At 55.7% G+C, this 12,174-nt stretch overlaps 1 protein-coding gene across 1 annotated transcript in view; it reads right to left on the bottom strand.

Annotated features, from left to right (window-relative positions):
* The window catches only part of RFX2 (regulatory factor X2), a 40,066-nt gene that overhangs the window by 4,081 nt on the left and 23,811 nt on the right, over positions 1-12,174 (bottom strand). The window contains exons 5-13 of the mRNA XM_068980700.1: positions 10,544-10,725; positions 9,246-9,365; positions 7,038-7,153; positions 5,979-6,097; positions 5,579-5,688; positions 5,165-5,319; positions 4,018-4,115; positions 2,893-3,042; positions 1,907-2,115 (exon numbers count right to left, since the gene is read on the bottom strand). Coding sequence (XP_068836801.1) covers positions 1,907-2,115; positions 2,893-3,042; positions 4,018-4,115; positions 5,165-5,319; positions 5,579-5,688; positions 5,979-6,097; positions 7,038-7,153; positions 9,246-9,365; positions 10,544-10,725 — 1,259 coding nt within the window. The remainder of the gene's footprint in view (positions 1-1,906; positions 2,116-2,892; positions 3,043-4,017; positions 4,116-5,164; positions 5,320-5,578; positions 5,689-5,978; positions 6,098-7,037; positions 7,154-9,245; positions 9,366-10,543; positions 10,726-12,174) is intronic.

Genomic DNA, 12,174 nt, shown 5'->3' with positions numbered 1-12,174 from the left:
TGCTGCTCTGGCTCCTGGGCTACATACGATCTGCTGTCTTTTCTCTGAAAACCTTCCTGATGGGCTCTTCTCGGTGTCGGTGTCTGAATGTCACAGGGAGGCTCGGGCTCCTTCACTGGGCGGGGAACCCGGCAGCTCTTGGAAACTTGGGCCCTTAGTTCTGAGATGTCTTCTTTACTTTCTTTAAATTTTGGCTGCACTGGGTCTTCATTGTGGCTCATGGGCTCAGTACTTATGGCATAGCCTTAGTTGCTCTGAGGCATGTGGGATCTCAGTTCCTCAACCAGGGATTGAACCTGCATCCCCTGCCTTGCAAGTGTTTTAACCACTGGATCACCAGGGAAGTCCCTGAGATGTTTTCTTGATTATGTTCTATTATTCTCTTTCGCTCCGATTTCTCTCTTTAAAAAAATTTCCCATCAACAGGAGAGTAAACTGCATGAGGTGATCCCTTCGGGTCTTTTTCTCTCTCTTTTTTCTTTCATGGGTCCTCTTTCTCACATTCTTCTTTCTTCCTCCCTCTGGTTTTCTCTCCCATGTTTCCTTTCTGTGCCGGTTAGTTTTCCGTGTCAGTGATGGGCAGTGATTCATTTCAGTGCGAGCCTGGGAGTCGCCGTGGTTGCTGTCCACCATCTCTCGACTAGAGGTTAGAGAAGCTTAGTCTCCACACCAGGGCTGGGCCTCACCTGGTCAGCTGAGGGGCCTTGGGAGCAAAAGTGAAGTTTCCCTGAGGAGGAAAGAGTCCCACCTGTGGACAGCGGCATCTGCTCCCACCTGAGTGTCCGGCCCGCCAGCCCACTGTACAGACTTCACATACAGCCTTCACGCCAGCCCATTCCCAGAACCTCCTTACATTTACGCACACACGTCTAATTAATTCTAATACAGTTTTGTTGCTCAGTCATGCCCAACTCTTTTGCAACCCCATAGACTATAGCCTGCCAGGCTCCTCTCTCCATAGGATTTTCCAGGCAAGAATACTGGAGTGGGTTGCCATGCCCCACTCCAGGGGATCTTCCCAACCTAGGGATCAACCCCTCATCTCCTGCATTGCAGGTGGATTCTCTACCACCAAGCCATCTGGGAAGCCTGTAGTACAGTTACATACCTCATTTTAAAATAGGTCTACCTAGGGACTTCCCTGGTGGTCCTGTGGTTAAGACTCTGCCTTTCCACTGCAGGGGGCTGGGTCTGATCCTTGGTCAGGGAACTAAGATCCTACAAGCGGTGGCACGGCCATAAATGAATAAATAATCAATGGTCCACCTACCCCTCACCCAGGACCACTCTGTGGGGAGCCGACACCTGTCTCTGCCTCCTGCCTGCACCTGGCAGTGAGGGGAGAGAGACTCATGTCACATCCTATTTTGCTGGTCACCGTCCTCACTGGAGCCTCTCACTGTGATTCTCTAACTGGTTCTCACTTGCCACCATCTGCGCCTCCCGTTCTCTCTAGACCTTTCCTTTACCTCACTCTGTGGGGACACTCTAGGGGCAGAAATAAAGGCTTGTGCTGTGTTCTTCCCAGCAGGGAGGCCAGAAACAGAGGTTTTTGTCTGCAGAAGCCTTTGTAACCTGGGACCTCCCTGGTGGTCCAGTGGCTACGACTTGGCGCTCCCAATGCAGGGGGCCTGGGTTCAATCCCTGGTCAAGGAATTAGAACCCACACACCACAACTAAGACCCAGCACAGACAAATAAATAAATGTGAGTTAATTAAAACAATAATGGTGAATTAAAAGGACAAAATTAATTTTTAAAACAGAAACCTCTGTAACCCAGTTTGAGGTCCCAGGAGGGGCTGTCCCTGGGAGCCCCCAGGAATGAGTCCTGAAGGCTGGCCTGCGTCTGTGGACCTCAGCCCCCTCCACCCTCCCAGCTCTCTGGGAGATGACACGCACACTCACCTGTAAAAGGACCACTTCAGCAGGAACTGCCGGGCGGCCTTGGGGAAGCTGGGGCTGCCCGCATGCTGCTTCAGGACCTGGGTGACCACACTGTCTAGCCAGCTGGCCCACTGGTCCAGGGAGCTCTGCTGCTGCAGGGTCAGCTTGAAGTCCTGCTCCAGCCGCTGTACCACACCCTCCTCGCACTGGCACACCCACGAGGCCTGCTCCTGTGGGCGAGGGTGTTCTGCGTCAGCGACACGTCCTGAGTGTGGCCCCCGGCTGGATGCACATGAGCATAGATGCCCACTGCCCTCGGCCTTTTCCAGCACGATACCCATTTCATGAGGTAGAGACAGAAGGATTTTAGGAGGGGACCTGGCAGGCTCCTAGGGCCTACATCCAGGCTTCTTACATCTGAAGCTCAGACTGTACCTCATCTTCGTCTTGTGGTTTTTTGGCGGGGGTGCTGCCTGGAGCAGCATGTGGAATCTTAGCTTCCAGACCAGGGATGGAACCTGTGCCTCTTGCACTGGAAGCTCAGAGTCCTAACCACAGCACCACCAGGGAAGCTCCCGTTGGGTTGTTTCTAAGTGGCCGCTCCTCTGCGTGTGTGTGTTTGCTTCACGGATCAGCTCAGGGCCTGAACTAGACATAGATATGGCAGCAGGACCCATCTGACGGCAGCACATATTTTTCTAAGCCCAGAAGACAGCCGTAAACATGGCACGGGGAAGGCACACTTTTAAAGAAAACAGATCAAGGTCTTGGTCCCAGCGCCTGGAGGCCAGGGGGATAATCACAGAGTAGAACCTAGGGGTCCCAGACTGGCTGCGGAGGGCTTCAACCCCAACCGTTCCCATGCAACAGAAATGTGGGCCCTGGTGAGGTGCCCGGCTTGCTGTGGGCTAAGTTTGGTGGGTCTCTGCATTTTTCTAGCGGGTGGGAGCTCAGCCAGTGGGTTCCCACGCCTGCCTCTGGTGGGGGAGGTGCCTGGGAGAAGTCACCTGCACATTGGCAAAGTCCACGCGGTTGAGGTCGCTGAGCATCTGGTTGATCTGGGAGGTGTTCTGCAGCACTGCCCTGGCCGCCTGAGCCAGATGGTTGAGGGACGTGTACCTCCGCAGGGTCTGCGCAAAGGCACTCACCACACCGACCTGGGGAGGAGGCCCGGGGTGAGCCTGTGTCTGCTCAGGGAGAGTGCAGGAGGAGGGGTGGGGAAGGGTGGTTCCGGCAGGGACCCACCCTCTGGACAGGCTCAAAGACCCCCAAACTGAAGATCAATGAGGGACATGCATCGAGTGGCATCTATCGTGGATGCCGAGCATGAGTGAGGCAGAATTCAGGACAGCAGCTCTCTGGGGTGGATGGTAAAAATACTAATTCCAGGCTGCCACTGGACCAGCCACTCTGGGGGTGTGGAAATCTTCCATTTTATTTTCAAAACATTTTAATTATTATTTTTTTGCCACACCACGTGGCTTGTGGGATCTTAGTTCCCCTACCAGGGACTGAAACTGGGTCCTCAGCAATGAGACTGCAAAGTCCTAACCACTGGACTCCAGGGAATTACTGAGTTATTATTTTCAACAGCTTCCCAGGCAATTCCTGTACATCCTGAAGTTTGAGACTCACTGGCCTCAGGGATCAATTCCAGGTTGAGGGTGGTACAGGCAGGCCAAATGCCCAGATCTAGCCCCACCTGTGTGAGGCTGTAGGCATGCTGGAGATAGGAATGTGATCACCTCTTCTCTACAAAGAGGCCTCGTCTCCACATTTTATAGTCTCATCTGTGGTCAAGGCTATAGCAAAAAGGGTGACCACAAAGAGATTGAATCCCCCTCCTACAGTGAGCAGAGAAATATTCAATTTATTCCAATTCAGTCCAAAAGTCTCCCAGCAAAGACACCTTCGGTCAGGCCAGCAGCTGCCAGCACCCGCCCTCCATCAGAGGCATCCCTGGCCCTTCAGGAAGGACCCCTTATCTTTAGGACACTCGGGAGCAGCCTGCTTTCTCTGGAGCCCAGGGGCCCTCAGGTTCCCCCGGGACAGAGAGGAGTCCCCTCCCTTCACAGCACAAGGTGCTCCCGGGGTGACCAGTGTGGTCTGGAGGCCCAGACCCTGACCATTACCTTGGTCTGGATGACCTGCTGTGGGAAGTCGCTCATGGCGTTGGTCAACCAGCCTTCCAAGCTCTTGGCAAAGTTGCGGATGGCTTGTGTCAGGGTACCTGGGGACACAAGCCGTGGTATTAATCGTGAGGAAGGCAGCCTCCCCCGTCAGAATCAGCTCAAGTGCAAGAGATGCACATGCCGTGGAAATCACCCCCACCGAGAACAAGCAACACAGCCGAGAAGAGACTGAGAATTTGGGGCTCTTACGAGGGGGCCTCTGAGTAGGAACACTGAGTGGACCCTGACACTGGTGCCAGCCCTGCATCGCTCATCTCTGCTCATCCGTGTCTACACTGGCGGTTCTCACCCCAGCGACCCTGCCCCACATGACGTAAGACCATGTCTGGGTACATCTGTGGCTACCATGACCAGGGGGCTTCTGGCAGCCAGTGGGTAGGGGATGCTGCTCCACACACCCCCAGTGCTGAGGGGGAGAGCCCCGGATACACACAAATGTGTGTAAATGTATTCTACCGACTTCCAAATTTGAGACAGCTTGCAATAAATGAAACACATTTTTTTTTGAAAAACCAAAAAAAAAAAAATCCCAGTGTTATAAAAAGAAAGATACCCCAATTTCAAACCTTAGCACAGAGACTCTAAAAGAACACTGCACTGAACAGTTTCCAGGAAGGCAAGGCCAAAGGACAAGGGCAATGGTTTTGCTATTTTCCTTTCACTGGCATAAAAAGCACAGGCCAGCTTATCAAAAAGACGGAGGTTCCCCAGCGCTAACAGTCACGAGTGTTTACATAGAGGCCTTGGGGAAATGAGGCTCAGAGCCTGGCCCCCTCACTCTCACGGGGTGGGGACCCCACCCTCAGGGGCCTGGGAGCCCCTGGGAGAGCTCCTAAGTAGCGGGCCAGCAGGCGGGCGCCTCCTAGTGGTGGGCGTGTCACCGCCTCCGGAAGCCACGGGGCGAGTGGGGACAGGCCGCTGGGACGGTCCCCAGAGTATCAGTCGTATCAATCGGACCAGATGAGTCGGGGCGCGGTGGGGGCGGGTCAAGAAGGGGCGGGGCGGGCGCTCACTGGGCGCTAGCGGGGGCGGGGCCAGGAGGGGGTGGAGCGTTCACTGGGTGCGCTAGTCGGGGCAGGGTGCTCACTAGGCACGGGCCGCAGCACGTCCGGAATGAGGATCTCCACCAGCGCCTGGTACAGGATGTGGTCGCAGGTCCTCATCCACCGGAGGACGGGGTCGCACTTGCACAGAGACACCAGTTTGTCCTTGGGGAGGACGGCGCCTTCTGGCTCCTCATCACTGCAGGGGACAGGGGACACCAGGGCAAACGGGTCAGCCTTCGGCTCAGGGGCAGCTCTCCTGGGATAGATGAGCCGGGTAAGGCTGCTCCCCGGTGCAGGCCAGCTCCCCGTCCCGTGGTCACCTTGAGACCACAAGTGCACGAGGGTGTCTGAGCGCCAGTTCTTGGAAAGCTAGAGCATGTGTCTGGGGGTGGTCTGCAGGGTAAACCCAGGCCAGTGAAGAAAGCCACGTCTGGGGGCCGAGGGGCAGGCAGTACCTGGCGGGTAGAGAGGTGGGACCATCGCTAGAGGATTTAGAATTCCAGAAGGAGAGCCACAGCTTCTCAATGTAGTGGAACTGGAGGTTCATGACGACGTCTAAAGTGGCCTAGGAGTAAACGCACTGGTTAAACACATCCATGTGCGCAGGTGTCTGTCGTCAGAACATAACTGGCAAGCAGCCGGGCTGCAGTGGGGTCTTTCCAAACCCAGAGAGAACATGAGAAGGGATGGGGTGAACAAAGGGAGAGTCCATCTACTCCTCGGCCACAGCGAGGGAGGCTGGTGCTGTCTGCTCCCTGTCACCCACCAGGGACACCCAGGGATACTCTGGCGCTGGCCCCATGCAGCTGAGGGAGGCGCCCACCGGAGGCCCGGGGCCGGGCTTGGGGCAGTCACCTCACAGTGCCGCCGGTAGGCCAGCTGGAGGGCCCTGACGTCATGCAGCGTGACGCTCTCCTGCAGCAGGACACTGCCCAGGTCGGGCGCCGGGAACTCGGGGAAGACGTGGGACACATCTGGGGGAGGAAGGTGGGGGTCAGCAGGGCTGAGGACGGTGTGCAGGAGCTGCTGCCAGGCCGGCGGGCTGGGGACGCTGGTGGGATGTGCTAATGGCCCCACCGTAGCCCCAAGGATGGAGTCCTGGCTCCCCTCTCTGCCACACCACCTTTAAGCTTTGGTTTTCTCAGATTCAGGGTGGGGACAACTTTGTCAGCTCCTGGTGATGTTAAGTACACATGCACACCACACACACACACACACACACACACACACACACACACACACTCACACAAAGGAGGGGAGGAGGCCTAGCACACAGCAGGCTCTCCATTCCCACCAGCAAGGGGGCAGCTGGTGGGCTGGGGTGAGAGCCTCTCCAGGAGGCCCTAACTCAGGAGGGTTCTGTTGGGGCTCAAGCATGCACTGAAGTGCACAGAGCACCCCGTGTCTTCAGGTGCGTGTGCACCTCCCGCGGCTGCCCTGGGAAGTGGGCTGAGTCAAGACGCTTTCTTGTTGCTCCGGAGCAGTGACTGTTTGGGCTGGGGAGGGACCCTCCCAGGGAAGAGGAGGGGAGAGGCCAGGCTGCCCTGTGTCGGGGCCCCCAGGAGGGGCCAGGCTGAGGGGTCAGACTCAAAGTACATCTAGTCTTCTTTCCGACGGGCATTTCATTTTATTTACTTATTTTTTTCTGATGGTCACTTTACTCCATTTTGGGGGGATTAATATCCATTAATATGGGAGGCACATGCTGATAATTCAAAAACCTCAGCAATTCCACAAAGGAGGTCTACTCGAACTTGAAAAGGTGGCAGGAAAGCTGTCTGAAGTAGCCCTTTAGATGCTGCTGGTGCCGAAACCCACCCCAGAGGTGCTGAGTGGCTCCGGAGCCTTCCCAACAGGCCCTGTGCCGGGGTGGGTGTAGGGGCGGAGGCAGGGGTGGGGGTGGGGGTGGCTCACCGATGTACTGCTGGTGGTGCTGGCTCTGGGCAGCCATAGCCTGCTCGGGCGTGCTGTGCAGGCTGCTATGCGAGCCGCTCTCCCCAAGGCTGTCCGTCTTCTGGGCTGGCCGGTACCTGGCAGGGAACACATGAGCCACCATGAGGCCCCAACGGCACTCCCCAGAAGGGGCTGGAGGACTGGACAGGATTTGGTTTGGGGAGGGTGTGTAATTTTTAAAAACTTGTGGTCAAATAGAACACACAAAATTTACCATTGGGACCACTTTCAAATGCACAGCTCAGCAGCATTAAGTCCATTCACACCGCTGGGCAACCATCCCCACTATCCATCTCCAGAACTTTCGCGTGTCCTCAGACTGACACGCTGTCTCCTTTAAACACTCACTCCCCATCCCCTCCCCCAGCCTCTGGCCCCGCCTACTGCCTGTCTCCGTGGATCTGACTCTAGGGACCTCCTGCGCGTGGAAAAGACAGTGTGTCCTCCTGTGTCTGGCTTCTCTTCTCGAGCGTCACGTCCTCAGGGTTCATCAGTGCTGCATCAGGGCTCAGAATCCCCTCCCTTTTTAGGGCTGCGTACTGCTCCACCATGTGACTGGACCACATTTGTTCGTCCATCATCTGTTGACGGACCCCTGGGTTGCATTTATATGTATATATTCTAATAATTCTCTCTTAGAAGACAAGTGAACTTCTTTACATAGGGTCCCAAACGTTTATATGGTCTCGAAGCAAATTCTGAGACTTTGTTTTGCCCTCAGCCAGAAAGCAGTGGACAACCTGTCTAGGCAGCAAACTGAGAAACTAACAGAGACAGGCTTCCCAGGGTAACTGTCTGGAGCCCAGATGGACAAGGGGGATCCAGCTTGAGGTAGGAGTTCCTTTCCTTGTGGGACATGGGGCCAGGCTTGCTGAGAGGCAGGAGGATGTGGCTCAGATGTGCGTGGCCCTCCTGACCGGGGGATGGGCTCCCCATGCCAACGGCACAAGCCTGTCGCCGTGAAACATGCATCTAAATTCTCCAGGTGCTCTCAGGGGCCTGAACCCCACAAAGGAAGCTGGACCCTTTTTCTGGGGAAAACCAGGAACAGGAAGGACTGCTGGTTCCGGAGAACATTCTGGACTCCCTTCCATGACCTCCATGTAGTTGGGAGTCACCGGGACCTCTTAAGCAGCTAAAATGGGGTGTCAGCCATGCAGCTCAACGAAGGCACGAAGGTGCCAAGTGGAGGTGAGTGGGGTGCGCCCCTGCCCTGGAGCTGAGTAGACTCTGGAAAGGGGCTTGGGACACAGCGGGGCAGAGGGGTGACTGGAAGGGGCCAGGGAGGTGACATTCCAGTGGGGCCCTGAACCAGGTATTTCCAACTTGGGTGGTGAGAGGGCCATTTCTATCACCTATTTTGAAATATAGTTTGATCCCCACCTGGCCACACCTGTTCCTTCATGCCTGGTGTGTAATGACTTTCATGCACACAGACAGAGCTGAAGACACCCCATAGACAGTGTCTGCCTGCAAAGCCGGGGGTATGCGCTCTCTGTCCCTTTACAGAAAAACTGCTGATTCCTGCTTTAAAAGGCGAGTAGGTGTGTGATGCACAGAGTACATTCCCAAAAATGACCAGGCCTTTCCAGCCATCAGACCCAAAGTTCAGGAAGAAGCAGCGACTTCAGTGTACAAGCCTCTTTTTCCTGCTTCTGGGGCTGTGTTCAATGTCCTTTCTTTGTAGACAGGGAGGAAAAATGCAAGACTGTGATTCTAACTCTAGGGCACTATGAAAAGGCAAAAACAAAGGAGCAAGTAAAACACAGAGCAGTGGTTGCTGGAGGCTGACAGGGAGGAACGCAACAGGAGGAGTGGCGCGAGCCTTCGGGGCAGTGAAACTATTCTGTGTGGTCCTATGATGGTGGATGCATCTCATTACAACTCTGTCCAGACTCACAGAATGTACACACACGGAGTGAACCCTAACGTCAGCTGTGGACCCGGTGTGACAAAGATAGATCTGTGCGGGTTCACCGACCATAACAAAGGCCCGGCATCGGAGGCGTCCTGCTGGCCTCACTCCATGCCAAGTGGAAGCGAAAGGCTGATCTTCATCCACCTCCAGGATGTGGTCACTGGCCCAGAAGCCCCCTCCGTCCACTGCCCCCAGTGGAACTCGCAGGCGGGCCAGCCGGTCCCCAGGCTGGCCTGAGGCAGCTCACCCACCTGGGCTTCTGATGCACTGGCTGCTGCCGCATGGCCATGTACTGCGTGTCCTCCTGCAGCCGGTTCAGGGGCGAGTCTGGCTTCAGGCGGATCCCGTAGTAATGGTACTTGGAGTTGCCCCTGGGAACCGAACATCTGGGTCAGCTCTCTCCGCAGGGGTCCTGAACCACGAGACCGGGGCTCTGTCCCGGCCTCCTCCCTGGGCTCTTGGGGCCCATGTTCCCTGGACCGTGTGGGGAGTCTTCACAGACCGGTCCGTGGTCAGAGAAGTTCAGGAAATTCTGTAGACTTTGCTCTCCAGGAGATTCTACCTTAGTTTATTATGGGGGAAATGATGATCAAAGGGTTTTGAACAATTTCTTTAAGGAGACAGGTCAGAAGGGACTCCTAGGAGGGAACAGACACGCGGCCTGCAGACACCCTGCTTCCCGAGCTGCCATGTCTCCCGAGCTGGAAATGTGGGCAAGTAGGTGGAGTCTGCGCCCCTCCCACATGAAGTGTGAGTGGAACCAGTGCTGAGAGGCGCATAGCGGGGACTGAGCCCCCGTCTTGAGGCAGCACTCAGGACCCTGGGAAGGTGGAGGCCCCGGAAGCCTTCTGGAAAGGCCCAGGGTAGTGGTGGTCATGTCCCTGAAACCAGGGCCCAGCTGCCCCTCCTCCCCCCATCCATTCATGGTTTGTAAGACTCTCCTGTGTCAAGGATCCCAAGGTGGCAGAGAGCTCTCCAGGATGCCAGTTTCACAAAGGCTGCAGGTGAACCCTTCACCTACCCTGGCAGGCCGCAGGCCACAGGCCAAGGCCACGCAGGGTGGCCTCACACATGGCCCAGCCCCTGCTCTGAGCATAGCAAGGCTGTCTTTTTCTAGCAGGAGGACCTGATTGCTCTTGTGGGGTAAGTTTCCTGCTCATGATAGCCCCTGGCTGCTGTCACCCAAGGGCAGCCCTCAGTGGGCCAGTCCAGGCTCAGCAAAAAGCATCAAGACACGGTGAATCCCACTCTGCTAGACAACCTGGAGGCTGCTGTTTAAAAAGTTGGTTACTATGAACATTTTCAAATGGAGAAAGAGAGCTGAGGGGAAGCCTGTGTCCTGTCCCCAGGAGATGGGTGACCACTCCCCCTCCCCACGGGGGGTGGCCTGGCTGCTACCCATTCAGACCAAGTCCAGGTACACCTGGAGCTGTGGACATCAGGTGTATGGAGAGGAGGGTGCCTCACCTTCTCTGAAAGCTGGGTGTCTGGATAAGGGAAGGGGGTGGGCAGGCAGGTCAGGGGCTGCCAGCCTCCCCCAGGGACCCACCTGGTGCCCAGCCGCCGCGTCCGCAGGCCCATGAACACGGAGCGGATTAGCTTCCCAAAGGAGGCGGCGTTCACCGGGTCCAGCTTGTGCTCCTGACAGTGCCGCAGGTAGTGGTTGTAGAGTGAACTTCTGGGGAGACTCACGCCCTCTGCGGTCTCGTAATTATCCAGGAGCCACTGCAGCTGGACGGAGAAAGCACACCCGATGCTGACATGGACCCACTGGGGCCATCGCACGTCACATGCTGGCCCACCTCGAACATGACCGGGAGACTCACGGCTACTGTCGCCAATTCGGGGTCAAGAGACCTGGGCACACCCATTAATCAGTAGCTTCTGTTTACTCATTTATTCCCTCTATTTCTAGCCAGACTTTCAGGTTCCCTGACTTAATTTATAAAAACCTGAACGTGATGGAGACCTTAGGATATGTCTTCATCATCACTGAAAGCCCCCCAGGTCCCGCACAGCAAACGTTTCCTAAACCCATGGGGACAGAGATCATCTGATGCCAAGAGAAAGACGGATGAAGGCGAGCTCGACGGTGCATCAGCACGGTGCCCAGGGTAAGGGAACATCACCGATGTCCCTGTACTCACAACCCAGAAAGAGAAAGAGAGAGAGAGGAAGACAAATGGCCAAGTCTTGTGCTCAGGTTGGGGGACGGTCTACAGGCTCCATGAAGGCAGAGCCTCACCTGCCGCCTGAGCAAGCACCGTGGGGTCTATGCAGGCGCACTGCCGGATGCCGCAACCTGGCGTCATCCCCACCCACTGAGCATCACTCATCAGTGACGCTACACGACCAGGAGGCCCAGTTTCCTCCCTACACAGCTCTGCCTCACCCACGGCAAACCCACTGCTGGGGTCCCAGCACCCTCATGCAAGCACAGTGAGAGGGTGACAGGATCACCTTTTGGTTCTGGGTGATTCTGCGCCATTTTCTCTAACAATATTTGCATGATTTCTAAGTCAGTAGCAAATAAAATAAAGAGAATCTTTTCCAGGAAAAAGTACGTTTTTAGCCACATTTGTGATCTGTCCAGATTGCACTCTTCTTGATGATACGGTCAAATCCCCTTTTTAATGAGGAAAGCCACAGAACTCAACACCCGCGCTGGCTCTGGGCTCCCTGGTGGCACAGGACCCCCGAACACATGTGCTCCTAACCTACAAATAGGGGGCAGGGGCTGGATGACCAGACTTGCCCACCCACCCAGCGCCTCTGTCCTTCAGGATTTTTCCACTCTTGGGAGCAAACGCTCCTGACTGTGGCTCCTGAGCGTGTGGCTCCTCACTCTGTTCATATAATTCAGCTTTGCATCTACCCATCTATCCACCCGGGCTTCCCAGGTGGCACTAGTGGTAGAAAATCTGCCTGTCAATGCAGAAGACGCAAGATTCGCCAGTTAGATCCCTGGATTGGGAAGATCCTCAGGAATAGGAAATGGCAACCCAGTTCAGTGTACTTGCCTGGAAAATTCCATGGACAGAGGAGCCTGGCGGGCTACAGTTCATGGGGTCACAAAGAGTCAGACACAACTGAAGTGACTGAGCCCACACATTTATCCACCCACCTGCCCTGGGTGGTGGGGATACAACTGTGATCAAAATAGACAAAAGCCCCCTGCCC

Source organism: Capricornis sumatraensis, chromosome 9 (assembly GCF_032405125.1).
Source record: "Capricornis sumatraensis isolate serow.1 chromosome 9, serow.2, whole genome shotgun sequence".
Lineage (NCBI taxonomy): Eukaryota > Metazoa > Chordata > Mammalia > Artiodactyla > Bovidae > Capricornis > Capricornis sumatraensis.
The sequence above is the reverse complement of the archived record's forward strand: the minus strand, read 5'-3'. Positions and strand labels throughout refer to the sequence as shown.